Here is a 19627-nt window from a genome sequence, read left to right as displayed (position 1 = left end):
CAGTGACTTAACACTTGCTCTGTAGTGGAATAGTGACTAGAAAAAATGTAGATAAGAACATGATATAAGTTGACCAATTGCTAGTAAAAATTTTAGAATATTATAAAATTTGCAGATCAGTTACAATGTGAAATAGAATGATTCCAGGTTGAACTCAGAAAGCTGCATATCTCCTTTACATAGCTGGGCCTGTCAGGCTCTCTTTTCTTGGCTATAGACACATTACTGGTTATCTCAGATCAGTTCTCATCTTTCTGAGAAGTTAATTTTTGGGGGGTTTATGAAGTTCTGTTTCTCTTGGAGTCAGGTGGTTGTGAGGCAGTCCATACAGTACGTCAAGGCCTGATACATGCTCAGGAGCAGATGTTGCTATTTTAGAAAGCCGGGGGGGGAATAATTTGTTTTAGAGCTCTCTCTGCAGAGCCATGTTCTTAGGAGTGAGACTTTCCAGAGGGATGTATAGAAAATAGCGGGTAGTTGATTTTTATTCCTTTACCACTAACAGTGAGAATGACCTACCTTGGGAACTGGTATTCCAACTATTTTGCAAGTGAATGTAATAGGAGATCCTTCCATTACCCGAAAATGCTTGAGTCTCTTGTCAAAGATCGGTGCTATGTATTTGCCTGTAGGGATTTCCTCGTGTTGGACTTCATCGTCTGATTCATCCACTGGGGTGCGTTCAAGGCGAAATTCAATTTCATTCATCAGTCTCTGCTCAAAGCTTGAAATCCTGTATTCCTGCAGAGTGAGAGAGGCACGGTTCTGAACAAGACGAGTCGTGTTCTGTGGTATTTGTAGTCATTTGCGCTTTTAGACTAATTCTAAAATGGGTGAAAATAGAAAAGCCTACATGAACTAGGACATATTGAAACATTCTGAATTTGGTCTGCAGACACAGATTCTCACTGCATCTTAAGTCTGCAGAATGTAACTAATGAAACTGAGTTTTTTCAAAGGCAGCTAAAAAAATCAAACACGTAATTCCTTGAACTCCCTATGAAAAACCTGTACTCTTGTACACTGTTGATCAAAAAAGATCATTAAAATATACCAAATTTCTGAGGATTTTGTGTTCAAATATTACTCATCTGCTAATTATAGAAATGAATACCGCTATACATTTCCATTCAGAATTAAAAAAGGGAAACTATACCTACTAAAAGGGAAAGCTAGGAAGGAAGTGAAATATTTTCAGAGTAATTTACCTTCAGGTTAAAACTTGACCAGATTTCTAGCTGGTGTAACTGAGAAAGCAAAACATAACACATTTAAATCCTTAGAAGATTAAACAGATGAGGCAAGAAAACCAGTATATTTCTACATAAATGACCATTTCCAGATAGTTTGATGTGATTATGAGCCTCCTCCTAATCCCCTGAAGTCAATTAGAAACCTCTTGTTACTCAGCTGGTTTGCACGAGGATGTCTCTTGGCTAGACCAAGAGACATGTGACCAAACGTCTCTTGCTGGGGCATGTGAAGCTTCAGACCAACAACCAGCTTCAGGTTTTGACACCAAACCAATGTTCATCCTGGGCATGGTGGAGCACTACAGATACACCTGAATGGACTTCTCTGGGAGCAGATGCTGCCTAGTTACACTAACACAGACAGCTACGAGAATATCTTGCTTAAGTCATTAAACTATCTTGTGAGGAAGCTTGTATGTACCATATTGTACCATATGTAGGCCCATAGCAGTAACCAAATTGGTTTGCTCAGACCTGGATTTAGGCAGTTTGTAAGTCCAGAGCTTGCATTCCTGCTTCTGTTGAAGGGCACTGACATCTCTGAGAGCAGGCTTATGTTTTATTCTACTTCTGTGGCAAGCTTGGATCTTCTGAATCTCACTTTAATCTGTCAGATAGTGCTGTTACGATGGGTTTTGTTGCTTTGTTATAGCAAGGAAATGATCTATGGCTTGGAAGAGAAATACTTGAGCAATTCCGAAAGTGCAATTCTCATTTTTTAGATAGAATTTTAGAAACTGGTGAATAGTAAATAAGGACGTAGCCTATCCTTAGATAGATTCCATTTGCTGAAAAAACAAGGTTCAGAAAATGCATCTTGTCTGAAATCTTGTAGAAAGTTAATTAAAGAACCAGAAAAGATCCCAAATCACTGGGACTTACATCCCTGATCATTTAGCCATTCCATCATGCTGATGATGATGCTCTTGACCAGCAGTTCCCAAATAGTAAGGAGCAAAGATGGAGAGGCACCACAAATTTTTAGCTGACAAAGTCTTCCGATTTCCTCAGGAGACCAAGGAGACAGAAGTGGCCAAAGGTTGAGAGGTTACAGGGGAGTTTTGAGGAGAGAGGGGTCTGTGGGATTTGGGGGTGAGAGGAGGAAAACATGGCAGCCACGAAGTAAAAGAAGTTGGAAATTGTCATGGTGAAATAAACGCCCTGGTAATACCTGATTTTGGTACTGTAGTGGTAGATGTTGTATATCAGTCTCTTCATCTAAAATCTTTTTTTGGGGGGGTTGCTGTAAGGTCAGCTCTAGTAAAGATTAACTATGGTAGGAAAAGGCAGACAGCTCAGAGTAGGACAGGACTTTGACGAATGAACTCTCTTTACTGGAAACTGAGTCCTCCTTCCACCCCTCCCTTCTTCTCTGATGCTGCCGGGCTGTTCCTTCCACACAGCTTTGGAGCAGTGCTGATAATTACAAGGTAACGGGAGTGTTCACAGGGAGCTTAGATCGCTGGATCCCCCCTTCAAGATACCTTCCTTACCTTTACAACTCTCCCTCCACTCTGACAAGGACAGTCTGCTCTTTGAGACTTTCTTCAAATGTACCTCTGTGAGTACAGCTTTGCCAAGCAGGAGTTTTTGAGCTTGCAGGTCTGTCGAAGTGTGCGAGATGATAGGCGCCAAAGGGTGGGAGCCAGCCACTAGATGGTATCATCCACTTTCTTGGTTGGCTTTGTTTGCTCTGTGGGCTGGCCCACAGCTGGCGATCAGCAAACCCTTATAAAGTTTCATCTTGTTGAGCTTTTTTTTTCTTTCACACAGCATGTCTCAACAAATCACTTTACTCGATCAAATTCTAATCTCAGTTAAGCCAGTGTAAAACCAGACATTCTCTCATTTCTGACCAACCAAAGCTATCATTTTTCCCTTCAGATGGTGAGAGCTGATTATAGAGTTCTAAGGGAAAGTTAAGCATCAGTCTTTTACCCTTGATACTGACAAAAAGCCTGTGTATTTTTAGGAACGAAGAATCAAGTAAAAATCAGGGAGTGACTACTATGTTTTAAGCAGCAGCCATGTCACCAAAATGGCTGCAGCCATATTTTGGTTCTCGAGTCTCCCATAAGTTAAGGAATTCAGACTTAAATACTTTGTTGCTAGCAATGTACTGAAGAACATATTTGAAGTTTTGCTTTCCTTCCGTTTCTTTGAGAGCTTTAATAGTTTCCTTCATGTTGTTTAAGTAGCTCTTGACAGCAGAGAGCAAAATCTGTGGCAAAAAAATTGCACCTACCGAGAAAGGATTACCTTGAGTCTCTGAATTTTCCAGTAGGACCTGAAGATACTATACATAATTCTTCTAAGAACGAAATTGTTTTCAGGGATTTCACGTGCTGTGGAGGCTAATTAAGGATTAATTAAGCTAGGGGTAATCTCTTTTCCTCCTTCCCTTTCCATCATCTAATGATTTGTCACATGAATAAAGGCCAGGGCAATATCACAAGTATGGTACAGAGAGTCTAATTTCTGCCTGTTTAAACATGTTACTGTTTATTGTGTAATGACCTTCTCAAAAATTCTGTGATTATTTCTGGATATTGGTTATATGACAGCATAATTATAAAGCTAAATACAATGTTTTGCATACATGTTTCTCATTTATCATATTTGAGCACTTTTGAGCACTGTTATTCCCTTTGTAAAGATAAGCCACTTTTCAAGTGTTAGGTATGTTTAGAGGGCAACAGGGCTGATGGACAGAGTAGGTGAAGTGACTCACAAATTGGTTATCTCAGAAGCTAGACACAGTAAGCCCATGAAGAATTTTTACTCTAAGAGGGCAACTCTGAACTCAGATTAGAATAAAATGAGTGGGGATGAAAAGTGTTAAGACTTCTCAGACTCAAATAACAACCAAAAGCAGGAGTCTAGAAGACTAAAAATTGGAAGAGGGCTTTTGGAAGAGCCAACACCTTTTATTTGTTAAGTGCAACATAATAAATAACAAGGGAAGAAAAAGTAAGGGGCCTGCATCTGCTCCCACATCCAAAACCATTCAATCAGTGTAATCTGGAAGTCAGCACACCAGTTATTTACTGCCCTGTGAACCTTAGCAACAGTTAACATCATTCTTTTATGGCAATACATAAATCTGCCACTGGCCTATCTTAGTTGAATACAGTCTTCAACTTTATTGAGCTCCATACACGTTTCATTAGAACTACGAAGCATGAATGTGATGACTTTTTTCAGAACGATGTAACTAATCTCTAGATCAAATTTTTCTTTAGTTCACTTTTCTGGTGACTGTGGTAAAAGCAGGTTTTGGAAATGAAAATTGCTAATGACAAGAATAATGTTTCAAATTAAAAAGGCAGTATGGTACTTTTATACTTTTAATACATCCTTAACGGTATTGTTGAAGATTGGGGAATCATTGCTTGGTCCCTGAAGTGAGTTTTTCATCATATGGTGTTCTCTAGCAGAGAGAAGTAATGGGGCTAGGAAGGCATTACCATTACACTTTCAAGGCATGATGTTAATAAGTATGGTATTGACTCCAGAACAAAATGCTATAGAGTGGAGCTAAGAGGCAATGAAATACTGCAAGCTAATGGGAGAGCTCAGTATTGTTTATAGACAGTTGAGTTTAGTCAGCAATTTTTCATACTGGTTTTTTTTTCAGATTCATTGCTGTTCAAAAGAAGTTGTGGTATGTAATAAGAAATTGATAGTGTAGGGTTGCTGTAGCCATGATAGCCTACAGATGAAACCAAGCAATGCTGATAGAGACAGTTAACATCTTTTATTACCTCTACTCCAGGTACAGGTTTGTCTTAAGTTGTCTAACCAACTAACATAAATTAAACTTAGAGCAATTATTTTCAAACTGTAATTAACCTAGTGTTTCTTGCCTCTGTTTTAGATCTGAAAAAGTTTTCTGTGAACACAAGTGTATCATTTTTTTCCTGACTGATGTGCTGAAGAGACTAACTTCTTACAAACTTGACTTCATTAAGAAATATGGGCAGTTCTTCCTTTTCAAACGTCTGCTTGCAGTAGAAAATATGATAGAGGAAGGAATGCATTTCATGGGGCCACTTTGAAATTAATCATGGACAGGATTTCTTTGACATTTCTTGAGTGCATGTGACTCTGGATGTATGTGCCCGCACAGAAAAAGGTGTAAAATAAAAGTAGCAGTTTGTCAGAACAAATGCGTATTGCTGCACTGTCAGCGCTGGGCTGTCATTACTGACGGCTGCTTCTCTGCCCACAGAAGCCACAAGAGTCATTGTGTTTCCGTGCTAACGCAACAATCTCTGGCTAGGAACTGTGCAGGCTGACTGCATGTGTTTGGGCTGATCATTTTAAGGAGTTATATTCAAAAATACATTTTAAATTAGAAAATACTGAAGTTAGGGTTCCCACGGCCCCAAAGTGTTGCCTGTGTGTTATGCTTCTACTTCAGTCTTTGTCTTTCTAAATGTGTTGTTTAGTGTGCATATATATGCTTATATAAATTTACACACAAACCAACAAGACTAAATTAACATTGCTGTGAAAATTTTAATGCCATCATACGTAGACTGAAGGCGTTATACCAAACTTCTTATAAAGAACAGGAATCTCTGAAGTAAGTGGATATACACAATTGTACAGAGAATATAATCTCGGGGTTTTTTGCTTGTTTGGTAGATTTTCTTCTAGGATTAGCAAGAACAGAAAATATTTGCTAATATAGCTTTCTGAAGAACTGGTTGTATCACATAAGCCATAAAGCTATTTCTGAATGTGATTACATAAGTGGAGTAGGGCAAAGTGTTTGTGGTTGTGGTTCAGACAAGTATTTCGTAAAGCGTCACACAAAGAACAAGTCAATGTGATCGCTGGGTACAATGTTAAAACTAGGCTGCAGTTCAGCATACTAAGGAGACTAAGGGAAAGAGTGCAAAGGTTCAAGCTCTGGTTTTGGGTCAAAAATGTAGGGTACCAGCTGCTTTTTGGCAACTTTCCTGGAGCATGAAATTTTTACAGACAGGAATTCACACACTTGTTTAATATAGTAGCCAGATGTTTAAAAATGTGCTATCTCCCAGCTAGGAAACTGTAAAATTCAAGCTCCTATCTAGAGGTAAATGTTCTTTACAAATTATAATATATATAATACATATATGTATTATAATTGTATATAATTATCTATATCGATATATGCTGAGTAGACTGCAACTTTTGAAACCTGGATATTTCACTTACATGCAAAAGGGGAGTAGGCAGTGGTGGTTCCATTAATATTGGCAGGGTATAAGTAGAAGGGTACAAGACTGTTAAAACTGGCCAGAGCAAAGCCAGGAAATGCGCTGGTGAACATCTGTCTTAAGCAGTTTTGTACCATTTTTCTCTAGTCATTAGTAGCACCTAGTAAGTGAGCTGTGCAGCATTATTGCCACAGAGATGTGTAGCGCATTCAGTATATGATTTGACGATGTAGCTGAACCAGTTTAGTTGCCAGCTTGTGCTAGCAGCAGCATTCCCTTGCTTCTCTCCCTGCTCATATTCATATGCTCCCACATGTCCCTCATGCTATCACGGGCGGTCATCCGGTCCCACAGTGACCTGCTCTGCAGGAGTGAGCTAGAAGAAAGTTAACTCAAAAAGGAAAAAAAAAAAAACAAAAAAAAAAAGCCAGACAAGTGCTAGTGGGAATTTGGGGCAGGAGAAGTGAAATGCAACCCCTCTTCTGAGGAATTGCTAGCCTCTGCGCTGCCTTGGCAATATTGTAGGGTGCTGCTGGATGGTAGTAATTTGACCAGCATGGCAAACAAAATCTTCTCTCAATGCAAGTCTTGTTGAAGGTATGGATTCACATCAGTTTGTCTCTGTGATTGATCTATTTGGCCCCATCACCATCATTTTTTGAGCACCTGACAGCAAGGCGCCCTTCAGTGCAGGGCTATTACAGGCATTTTACATATGAGAAATTGAGGCCTAAAGAAGCTAAGTGACCTGTTAAGGTAACACAGAAAGTCTGTGACAGAGCAGGTAGTTGGATCATGTTCTCCTAGATCTTGAGTCAAGTAATCTAGCTCCTGGGCCATTCTGCTACCTGTGAACCTTTTTGGCAAAAAGGGGAATTGCATAGACTGTAGTAATTCCTGTAAGTTTTTAAGCACCTTTGTGTGTGAATATGCGTTCTAAAATCCTGGATCTGTTGAAGTTAAAACCCATCTTGCTGTTGACTTTAGCAGGATTCAGATCTTAGTGAAAATACATGCTTACAGTTAGTAGAAGCTTGTAGCATCAAAATATTCTGATTTTAGCATAGTACCCCATGGAAATTACCACAAATAGAAACGCTGGAAGAACTTTATTTGAATGTTGATTCTCATATACTGTATAAAAACATAATTCTGTTTGCCACTCATTGCCAACTCCAGACAAATTTCCCAATTTAATCCCAGTTTTGTAACTTCTACTAGATTGGCTTTTTGGCAGAGTTATTCTAAATCCAGTTAACAGTTTATCTAAAAAACTGGCATATATTTTATCTCAGTGTCTGTTTCCAAGCTGTAACACTACTTGGCTTCAATGTCTAAACTAGGCTACTCTGACTGAAATCTTCTGTTTTGTTTGGATTCTTTCTCTCCTCCCCGACTCTCTCTTTCAGCAGCGGGAATCAAAAACCAACAGATTCAACGTGCATGCTTTTCTTCACTTATCATGTCCCATGGAGAGGTATCACTTAAGTGACTTATTTCTTGCCATTGGGCCCTCTTATATGGAACAAGGTATGAATATCATGCTATCCAAATGTAAACACAAGCCCTTGAAGAGTCTAGCGAGTCATCTGTGGTACACAGCTAGACAATATTCAAAATGCAGTTCAGCTCAAAGTGATAGAGCAGGAGGAAAACAAAAGAGAAAGCAAATGAGGTTTGCATCTCCAACTCCCACAGACTTATCAGCTGGAGTGAGCGGCTTAGGAGTGTGTGTGAAAGCATGAGGAGCTCAGGTTCCATTTCCTAGGTAATAAGTTCTGCAAGCTGGGATCCTTACCAGAAAAATCTGTCTGTACTTTGTTGTTGATTAGATCTAGATCTTGAGAAGACAGCTACAAGTGGTTGTTCAACTATTCATTCCCACAATTATTGGGAGTTTATAACTATTAATGTCAAGATCTAGTAATTGGTCTTGGTCAGGTTCTTAAATCTCTTGTCATTTCTAGTATAGAGCAAACATCCTTAGTCTAAAATTGCCTACATTTGCTGGCCTTTGGGAGATAGTGTCAAGCTTGTTTTTGAGGAAGATTTTTGGAGTGATTGAATTAAGTGTAATTCTTGTGCTCTGGAGAACAGAGCTCTTGGTGGTTCTTGCAGCCTTTCTGAGGCTGACTGCTTAGTATGGGAACTGCAAGGAGATGATTCTGTTTGATCAGTGTTAGTGGTGATGTGGCCTGTGTGATGAGTTGGGCTCTGCATATGGCTTTGCAGGCTGTGGTTTTTAATGATCTCAAAGCTTTTGGACAAACCCTGCATCTCTTCTGCTCTGAAATTTCTTATGAAGCTTTCCCTAGCAAAAGTAAAGAATATTCATGTGAGGGCTGTGCATAATTTTCTAAACAGCTGTAGCTTTACTCTTTGTCCTAAAAATTAGGCAGTGACCACACTGCTATCTTGGTCTTAGATATGACGCAACCAACCAGCATTGCTACATGATACTCTTCACAGTAAATGACACAGATATGTGAGCACAGTTTGTAGCTCTTATAACCAAAAAGTATAAACCAGGCCCAGGTACTTAACTCACCTTTCCTTTATTATTGCACAGTTAATTCCTTTATTACTGTACAGGATTTTGAGGTTTAATTATCTCATTTTTCTATTTTATAGTACTTGTATAGCAAAGTTTTGAGGAGATAATATCATTAATTTATAAGTTTTGCCTGTAAAGCTGAATTCCCTCTATTTATAGTCCCATTGGTGAAGCCTGTAAATGTTTTCAAATACCAGGGTAAAAGAATCAGTTTGCATTGCACATTTACATTTTTTTCCCATTTGCCAGAGTCCCCCCAAATTCTCCATCTGTCCTTTTCTGCCCACATGTCTTTTTGTTTCTACATGGTGTAGTCTGATTGAACATTACCAAGACATTTTGCTTGTGAGGAAGACAAAAGGTCCAGTGAACTAGATTGACAGAGTTTGGGAAGCGGAGATAACACTGGCTGTGCTCTCCTTTTGTCAAATGGTGCAGTAGGCCAGACACTCACTGAGGTTATGAGACTTGGATGCTTTGTCTCACAGGATTTCAACCTCAGTCTCCAAAAGGAAGGTCTGAGCTCCATGCTAATAAAACATTATGGGGGCAGAGATGAGAGGACGGGGAAGTTCTTTGTCCTTCTTGTCCTTTTGCTTTGCAGAAATACTGAAACATCCACTACAGCAAGGACAAGAATCCAGGAGTTTATTCTAGTTCCTAGGCAGGAGAGTGATTCTCTTTCTCTCTCTCTCTCTGTCTCTCTCAGTCTGTCTCTGTTTCTTTTCTCCAACACAAACTGGAAGAAAGGATTCTAGCAGCTTCTTCAGACATCCCTAACCATTAAGCTGAAATGCTCTCTGAAATGTCCTGCTAAAGGAGGGCCTGTTCCACACTGCCTGAAAATCTTAAGTTTTATTCATTGAACTGGAGAAGGTGAGAGAAAGGCTCCTGTTAAGGGAGCTGTTCTGAAAGGTGGAATTTCCAGATTTTTATCCTGCTGATAAAGAATGCTTAATTATTTGTGAAACCTGGGACAGCACCAACAGTACACATACCCCCTGGCAAGGGGTTAAGCTGTCCTTACGGGAGTTAAGAGTTATGAATTGAACTGGCCAAGGAAGAAACTGAGTTAAGTCTCCTGTATCCTGGGATTTGTCCTAACGTCTTCCTGCAACTGCCTAAAGCTAATCCTCATTTAGTGTATCTTCTGTTTGAAAGAACTGAGCAAATCTGACTGAAGATGTTTGGTATAACTGAACCTCTTTTTTTCAACCCTCCTAATTGTGATGAAATTTCACCTGGCAATGTAGCATACTACCATCTGCATAAATGACAAGTATGGTATTTTTTTCTGGTAAAAATGACAGCTTGTTAGTGCAGGTACTTGGTCAAAGTTGCAGCTAGAATCTTAGCAAAATCATGTTTGTATTTCTGTCAGCACTGCATGATTATCATAGCTGTAGAAGACCAGAGACTAATCTGTTCTGTCGCATGCAACATCAGCAAAATTACCAGCTATGTTCTGATTCTGGGTTTCTTTATTGTTGGTGATGAATGATGTACTGGATGAAACAGAAGGAGTACATCTGGATTATTAGATATCACGCTGAGTGCATAATGCTGACACTTAGGAAAATCTTGACTTGTAAGCTAAACACTTTTCATATGGAAGTCAATGACAGATAATAAATAGAGCACCAGGATGTAAATCACTCATGTTCATTACTGCACTTTATATAGTAATATAAGACAATACCAGTGCTTTAAGACACAGACTTGTCATCTGCAGCTTTCATTCTGGATGATCCCTACGTGCTCTGCAGATATTGTAAATGAGACCAAATGCTACTATTGAAATATGGGGTTACAATACAATTCTCTAAATAAAAATATGCTATAGGGCACATTTTATGAGAAGGAATCCTTAAAATAGCATGTAGAAAATACAAGGAAGCCAATAGTTTGAGATTCTTATCGGATGCTGTACTGCATTCATTATGCAGTGATCTCTCATACAGAGGAGAGTTGCATTCGTATTTATGAGAAAGTGAATAAGAAGCCCTTCCCTACCATTATAATAATCAATTTAATGCAGATATGCTGTATATAGGATGAAAATGTCTCCTTTTTAATTCTGTGTTAACTACAAGAGGAAAAAACAGGACAAAATCTATGGGTGTGAATCCAGCACTCCAACATATTATTTTCACGATGTTGATTGGTCTATGAACGGCAAAGCAATAAGAATTTTGGAAAATACTATGCATCCTCACATCGCTTTAAATAATCACTGCTTTCACTGAGGAGAAAACTCAGACTTGAATTTGCTGGAGTCAGTCTGAGCAGTGATTTTCCTGGATGTGGAAGAATAAAATCAGAAGTGATTAAAGGTGGGAACTGAGGGGAAAATCAGGGAACTTTTATTGAGCAATCCTAAAATTGTTTTCTAGTTCATTACCATTGGCATTCTAATTACCGTAACAATTAGAGAAGTGCCAGCTTTGAAGTTTTTCAGTGTTTGAGGGATTTGGGAATCGAGATTTTGGTTTGGTCTCATACAGAATAGCAAATAAGTGTATAAATAACTTCTGCTGTCAGCAGATAACTGACACTAGTAGTGATCATCATTGTTTCTAAAGGGGTTATCATGCAGTTAAGTTGAAAGACTGATTGGTATTTCACAGTAGCTCTCTAAATAATTTGTCTTACTACCATAGCAAGTACAAATTGTAACACTTGTGATTCATCTGCAGAACACACTGCTTGCCAGTTGTTTTACTCAAAGTGCTTTGGCAGCGTGATCTGTCAGAAAGAAAGGTCAACAGCAAGATTAAAAAAACAGGGATTACACTGCAGTTGTCCACAGAGGGTAATTTACTCCAGAGACTCCATGGCTTTTTGCTTATCTTTGCATGTTCTCTGTCAGAAGGGCTAACAGACCTTGTGAAAAGTTCCCTTGTTGACGACAGATCAGGGTAAACCATTATTTGCTGTGTTAAGCCTGAGCTGGCGGGACAACTATGGAGGGCTCTGTGGCCAAGGTGAGAGTACCATAATTGCCTACAGACAGAAAGTTAGCTAGCAGTCCTTAGTGTGTCCTACTGTTGTCTGAGGGTGGCTGAACCTGATTTACAGTGATTTCAACCTCAAAATATTATTTCGTTTTTTATTTCTTCCTTAATTTTGTAGACACTGCCCAGACCCAGTGAATTGATTGATTCCAGTTAAGAATGAACTGATATTTAGTTCCTTGAACTGCCTAAAAGGCTTGTTATTTTGCTAAACTCTAATAATGCTAGGCCTAAAGTTCAGTGTAAGCCAGTAACAGCTACCAAAAACTTTATTAAGGTCCTAACAAGTCCCTGTCAATTCATATAAGTCGGGAAAAATTGAATACTGCATTTTAGTTCAACCAAAGTAAAAACAGAAACGATTTCTTAAGCACTCCTTAATTTGTGGTAAAAATATAATGTATGAATGTGTATGTGTGCTATAAGTTGAGCAACTTGTAAGGTGAAAAAATGAAATCCAATGTACAGAAGCTTCCATGAAAAGAAAAAAGTTTTACATTCCTACTACTCTCTAATAGAGATGATGAGAAATTAAAAATGCTACTCAGTCACAAAGTAAACCCTCTGCAACTGTATCCTCTCATGCTTCCTATTTAAGGCTCCAGTCTGCTATTCCAAACCAGTACTTACCACAAAACTTTACTCTGCAAAGTAGTGTAGCAGCTCAACCACACAAACACCCTGTGTTTCACAAGTCATAATACATATCTTGTTCATGAGTGACATTTATTTTAATAACACTCAGTTTTCTTACCTGCTGACTACTTTGTTGATTAACATCCTCTCTGAAACGCAGTTTTCTTTCCAGGTCCTTTACAAGTGCAGCTTTATTTTCCCGAATGGAATCATCTGTTGCTAATGGCAGAGGCTTCACATTTTTCTTTGTTAATCCCTGGGTTGGGCTATTAAAAGAAAATTCTAACATGCAGCAACCACTATATATATTTTGTTGTTATTTGTGTGATATGATATGTTACACTTCAGTTGTCTGAAGGAGCCTATTATTTATTTATGTAGAAGCCAAAGCACAATATGAGATTTGATTTTTTGGTACTATTTTAATGGTGCCTCCCATTCCCATGCCAGTAGGAATTAAGGACACACATCTTAAAGAGAATAAGCATTATAATACTATAATAAGCATCTAAGTTCCATGATATTTATCCTGGAATAATGATGTCACAATGAATGCTAAAGAAATGTGTATAGGTGTTACCACAGGTATGCAATTTGTACATTTTACTGTATCAGGCAATAATTTAAAAGTTGATACAATTTCTTATTGATCTTTATCTCACATCTTCATTGATCATTTACTCTTCCCATGAACTTTTACTTCTTTCATTTCTCTCACCCTTTTATGTCACCTTACATCAACAGTTCTTTTTATTTTTATTTTATAGATGTAGTCTGTTTTATTTTAGTAAGGTTTGAAAATAGTTGAATTCTTAAATAAGACTGTCGGGAGACTGTGGGAGTGCACTGCTGAAGCACAGCAGCCGCACACTACTAGAGAGTGTGCAACGTTCTAGTAGTTTACCAGGAGTTGGCATCTTAATAACAGGGGGTCTAGGTAAAAGGCATAACTAATGGTTGCTGTGCAAGCTATCTTCCTTTTGTTGTTCTGCAGACATGGTGATCTCTCGCTGCTTTTGTAACCAGAATTATTTTAATTGATAATGCCAAAAAAGGAAGCTGAAACTTCAATAGATATTCACAGATCAGCACGGATATTGTTCAGGTTCCTTCCTGATCTTTTGTGCTCTCACTTTGACTCTCTCCCATGTGGAGATCTAGATTTGAATCTCAGCACAATGAACTCTAGTTATGTGGGAATTCAGCTCTGGGCTGGGACCCAGGAAACGTGAAATGAAGAAAACAATATTTAACTAACTACTCTACTTGGTAGGCATTTAGGATTTAGGTAGGTAAGGATTTATTTGGTAAAGCCTGTACAACAGTTAGAAAAAGTAAAGCACTTTGCAAGGGTTAAGTGCCGTTAATGAAAAGAGAACAGCGTGCTTGAGCACTTGGGCACCAGCTCTGAAGGGGAGGAAGGGGAGTGGATGAGTAGTTGCAGTTGATTTTTGCTTGCTGTTGGTACAGTTAAAACCTTCACTGTGACCCTTATAACTTTATTATGTATGCCCGCCCATAATGCCAGGGCCAGGAAGGCCTCCAGGCCTGTGCCAGAGGGTGATGGTGATTATGTGGCTGTGCTGGGGAACTAGGAGGTCTGGGAGTAGGAGTGCAATAATGGTTTAAAGGCAGGATTTCTTGGCACACAGAGTGGTGAATGTTATGTATACAGGGACACTTTTTTTCTGTTATAATTACAGATTGGTTGATGTGGTATCAGCAAAATAGTTACGAGATCATGACTTACTGATGGCTATCACTACCTTGAAGTGTACCATTGGTAAAAGGGGGAAATATTCCTTGCTTTGTGCAGAATTTGGAGTTCTATGAATAAAAAGTTGTATCCATCTACTGGTGCTAGCCATGCTAACATAGGGCTCGCCTGTTCCACAAAAGGGATATTAATTTCAATTCTGCTAGTAAAGAAGGAACTCTTAAGGTCACAACCTTTCCAGTACATCATCATCCTTATTTGCTTGTATGGTAGTAGCCATTTTGTCACAGAAATCATGCTGGCTGTCAATTAAAATATTTGTGTGCAAAACATTAAATCTCCTGAGATTTTCTGGGGGACTTTAAATATAGAAAGTATTGCAACCAGAAAAATACCTTTACATAAGTTATTTCTTAGATTTACCTGGACTAAGAAATAACTTAGATTATGAGGTACCTTTTAAAACTTTACTCGTTGCTTAAAATAGGTAAGAATGTTTTTATAGCTCATATAGGCAAATGGTCTTAGAGTGACTTATCCTGCAAGCTCATGAAATCTCTTTTACATAGCACAGTGTTATGAATCTCTGAGCCCCCAAATTCTTGTATATATCTGTTTATAAACTCCCATTTCTCTATCTTGAATTTATCTTACCCTTGATGTATCTTATTATAGAAGGTACTATCCCTTCCTTTCTTAACTGAAAGTAAAGGTTAGTTGAAATGACCAGAATATATGAATAACTCGCTTTTCTATTTTATGAATTACTTGCATTTCGGTAAACTCTCCACTGAACCCTTGAACAGAAATACATCTTAGTTTCCTTTACGAGTATTTCTTGCCCCTGCTTCTGCACGTATGGTTTACGCTACTTACGTGGCTGGTGTACTTCGGGGCAGTCCCATAGCATTGGTTGATGGCACCGTAGGAAGTGAAGGAAGAACAGCACTAAGGAAAGCTACTGGATTCTGAATCCGGCCAGTTGGGGAGATAGGAGCAGGAGTCACGCTCTGCGGCTGAAACTGTTTTACACTAGATGTAGAAAGTGTTAACGGAGGCACCATGGATTCTTTAGGGCTTGGTAGAGACTGTTCACTTTTGCTTGTAAACCCTCCTGAAGACCTTGACTGGGCAGGTGGAGGATTTCCCGCGAAATTTTCCTTGTTATTTGTTCTTTGAGTTCCTTGAGGGACGTTGCTGAATGTTGTAACTGAGGAGCTAGAAGAGGAGCTGGTAGGCGGTGTGGTTTGTGATGGTAGGAACTGCTTAGGTCGGGTATAGATGAATGCTTGTGAAGCAGAGGCTTTGCTTTGTTTGTACATAGTTGAGGTGGACTGTTGATGGAGCGAAGTAGCAGAATTCAATAAAGCTGTGTTGAATGACAGCTCTCTTGTAGGTGTCTGATGCACCTGCTGTTGTTCAAGCAAGACTTGGTTGTGGAGCTGTTTTAACTGGGTCTGATCACTGCATATAAAACAAAGATGAGCAAAATTGGTCATGAGCCCTGAATATGCTGGCTGACTACATTTCCATATGTGAATTGCAAGAGAAAAATGCTATGATGTCTTGTGATACAGTAAGAGGTAGGGGAAACTGCTACATGACATATTCTCTAACATTATGAGAAGAACATAATATTAGTTTGCTACTAAAATAAGTTTTTCCTTCCTCTCCCCTTCTTTGCCAGAGGCACAAAAGCTTTTTGTCTGAAAATTATTTGACTGAAGATGATTCTTACATTTTAACACATGAAATATAAATATAAATCTTATTTGAAGATATTTAAGGGATAGCATTGTCAATTTCTGCTCTACGTCACCTTAGAACCTCTCTGCTTGTGTAAATAGGAGTAGGATTTGGTTTATCGATTTTAAATGAGCGTTTGTAAGCCAGATTGCAGTTATTTGGCCCCTGTTAAAGTGAGCTCTGAAACCAGCATTTTGGCTAATAAAGCTTTGTAATCCACCAAAAGAGATATTACCAACGTAGTTTAAGTGGTGTTGACATTTGGTGACAGGCAGGAGTGCATAATTCAGAGAGGACTTGTGTTTCATGCAATTGTTGTTCCCTAGATGCTATCTACTGTATATGTCTTCAGGGCTTTTTTACTTTGCAATTAAGGAAAATTATTTTGCCTTGTCAAGTGGTTTATTTAGTTATTATGTATATGGAAATACAGCATATGGAAAACAGGCTTTTCCCTTTCCAAAACCAAAAAGGACATAGAGGATATGGAAAATGATCATGTAATAAATTGTCAAGTATTAAATGACTATTGTTAAAAAGTGAAAAATGCAGAAGTAGAGACCAACCACAACTGGTACTGACAAACCAAATACATGAAGTCAACAGAACTTCTTTTTATTTAAAAAGATTATTGTTTCTATAATGTACTAAACAAAAATCACATTAAAGGTAAAGATAGCACAGATAAAGATAGCAATTTCAAGCTTTCAAAAAGTAGGATGTTAGAGAGTTAGAAGTTGTGCAGTCCTGATTTTGTGTCCTTCATATACACATCTGCATAGTAATACACGCCTTTGTTACAGTATTTTGGGGGACGGTTTTGAGAGATATTCCGCTTTATGCAAGCATTGGGCAACTTAAATACTGCTTCTGCTCTGCCCCTAAACAGACTATAGCTCTGAAAGTAAATAGGGCTGTGAATATGGGCTTAACAAATTAGAAAAACACTGCTCCAAGTTCTTCCTCTGCTACATGGTATGTACGTTCTGTCTTCTCACTTGTAATGTTTATGCTCTGAAATTACATCCCTGCTGAAGAGTACCAATGAATTACTTCATAAAGTACTTCCTGAGCCTTTGGTTAAAGCTTCTGCCTATTTAAGAAATGAAATTAAGGACTCCGCATGCTTTTTGTTAAACTAGATTTGGGAGGTTTCAGAAATGCTGAAAATATATTTCTTAAACTGCAGTGTGAATTCCATAAATTGTCCTCTAAGAAAACTACACTACTTCTTAAAATTTCCCCTTGAGCTCACAGTGCACTAATCATGCAGGTGCTTTTTAGTTTAAGCGGTTTCACATTTTCAAACATTTCAAAGTATTTTATCTGTTTTAGGAGGAGATTACATTTGTGAGACATAAAAGTCACGAGGCATGGCCTTTGGGACTACAGTTGCTGGCTAGTCGCTAGCCCATACTATGTATGAGACTGAATATGTCTGGTTTTGGCAAAATTGCATAGTCAGAATTGAGCGAGAGATATTTGAAGAACCTGCTTTTATTTTGCCTGCATAAAAGCAGTGTTGTTCACCTTTTGTTTGCAGCAGAAAACATTGTGGAATTAAATACAATTTCAAAGGGAAAACATTTTCCTTTTAAATTTGGAGAACACTTTTCCCAAGAGGGATATAGAGAAAAAATATCTAGCTCTGTAGAATATGTTTTCTAAGAGTATGGTTAATTATGCCAGCACCATGTGATACTATCTTTTTGTTCTGAGTTTTTTGCTCTAGTGCAATAGTGTCCTGGTCTATTGATACTAAATAATATCAGTGATGCTCCTGAGACTTAGAATCCCTTTTACTTACAGCTTTGGCTTAGCCAGTACTGGGGGGGGTTCCTTGGATGGCGATGTTGGCTCTGGTATTTTCATTGGCTGTCCATTTATCCTCTCTTGGAAATAGTTGGGTCTGATTTGGTTTGTAGCGCCAGGTCCATCCTCTGGTGATGATTCACTTCCTTTGTCATCTTCAGGCAGCTTGAAGTGCACACGGAGACCTATCTTGGAACTCGATCTGGGTTCATTGTGGTTCACAAGAACACCTTCAAGCTTAGGTTTGGGGGTTTGATTTACTACATGATGGGAAGGAGTACGTGGGGGAGGTTGATGTTCAGCAGCAATTAAGTTGATTGAGCTCATTGTGTGAAGGGTAGCAGCATTACTACTGTCTTCAGATGCTGAAATAGCAAATATCAAACTTTTGGTGATATGTAAATACCATAAGTTATAGTGAAATGGAATCACAAGAGTTACAGTTAGAAAAACTTACTCTGATGTCCTTCCAGCTGTTGGACTCAGTTGTTTGACCTCATTTGTTTAACAACAAATTCCCTTAACAAAGGAATATTGTAAAGGCGGGGGAAAAAGAGACACAGTTCTAGTTTGGAAGACCCAGCAGTGGTCTTCAGCCATGTCCCCTGTGATTTCCACCAGCATCTTTGAAATACAAACTTTCTTTTCAGAGAATTCTCTTAACTTTTTAGTTATGAAGAACACTGCCAGAACTTGAGCTGAATTGGAGTCAACAGTGCACTGTTGTTTTATGTACTGTACTTTGCTCACCTAACTGCTTAGTGCATTGGCAGCATAAATCGTGTAAGCAGTATGAAAGAATCTGTTTTGAGGTTTCCTTTTTTGGGCTCTGTACCAAAGGGTTATTGAAACAGCAAACTAGACACTCCATACAAATTCCAAAAATGGCTATTGCCCAAATCTTGAGGTCAGCAAGAGTTGTGTTTTTGGAAGGGCTGTGTGGGATTCGTTCCCTAACATTCCTTGTTCGTTCACGTTTCTAATTGGGGAAGGACACTTTGAGAAGACATAGCAATCTGTATGTTCAATAAGCAGCTTGGACTGTACAGTGCAACAGCCTGCTCTGCTTGTATTTACTAGCAAGCAAAGGACTAAAACAAACTCTTACCTTTGACAGTTAGATGAGCTATACTAGATACTGTGCCGTATTTATTGCTTGCAGTACAGGTGAAACTGCCAGAATCTTCTGAAAATACTTCAGCAATAACAAGAGTACAAATTTCCTCTGCAAAGCATCAGAGCAGTATTATTACTTGAAGTGAACATGCATTGAACAAACACACAAAGCCTTGACGGCCCTCGGGGACATTTCCTTAAGGTTTTCCACCTTGCTCCATCTGATTTTAGTTTCATCAGTATTATCAAATTTGGCAGCCTTTGTGTGCAGCAGCTGTTATCAGCATTGTCTGCAGCAACTGGTACCCTCTGTGCTCCAGCATGCCCAACGAAAGTGAAGAACAGGTGTCAGCAGTGTTTGGAAAACATTAGAAAATGTTTTCCTAATCACATGAAGTACAGACTTTCCGAAGAACTTAAAATTTAATTTGGAGAAATACAGCGTACTCTATACTCACAACTCACTAAAATATATGTATTTTTCTCTCTTTACAGATTGAAAGATTAGTTATAATTAACTGGGAACAATTCAAGTGTAAGATGTAGAAATACAAACCACATACATATAG

At 38.6% G+C, this 19627-nt stretch overlaps 1 protein-coding gene across 1 annotated transcript in view; it reads right to left on the bottom strand.

Annotated features, from left to right (window-relative positions):
- Nucleotides 1-19627, bottom strand: part of MYPN (myopalladin) — a gene marked incomplete at its 5' end in the record, with an annotated part of 48425 nt that overhangs the window by 9911 nt on the left and 18887 nt on the right. Inside the window, 5 exons of the mRNA XM_082308383.1 lie at nucleotides 520-741; nucleotides 12786-12933; nucleotides 15261-15848; nucleotides 17938-18307; nucleotides 19051-19167. Coding sequence (XP_082164509.1) covers nucleotides 520-741; nucleotides 12786-12933; nucleotides 15261-15848; nucleotides 17938-18307; nucleotides 19051-19167 — 1445 coding nt within the window. The remainder of the gene's footprint in view (nucleotides 1-519; nucleotides 742-12785; nucleotides 12934-15260; nucleotides 15849-17937; nucleotides 18308-19050; nucleotides 19168-19627) is intronic.

The sequence above is a fragment of the Platalea leucorodia genome (genome assembly GCF_965183815.1).
Source record: "Platalea leucorodia genome assembly, chromosome: 4".
Taxonomy (NCBI): Eukaryota; Metazoa; Chordata; class Aves; order Pelecaniformes; family Threskiornithidae; genus Platalea; species Platalea leucorodia.
Note: the sequence above shows the minus strand (reverse complement) of the source record. Positions and strands in the feature narration are given on the sequence as shown.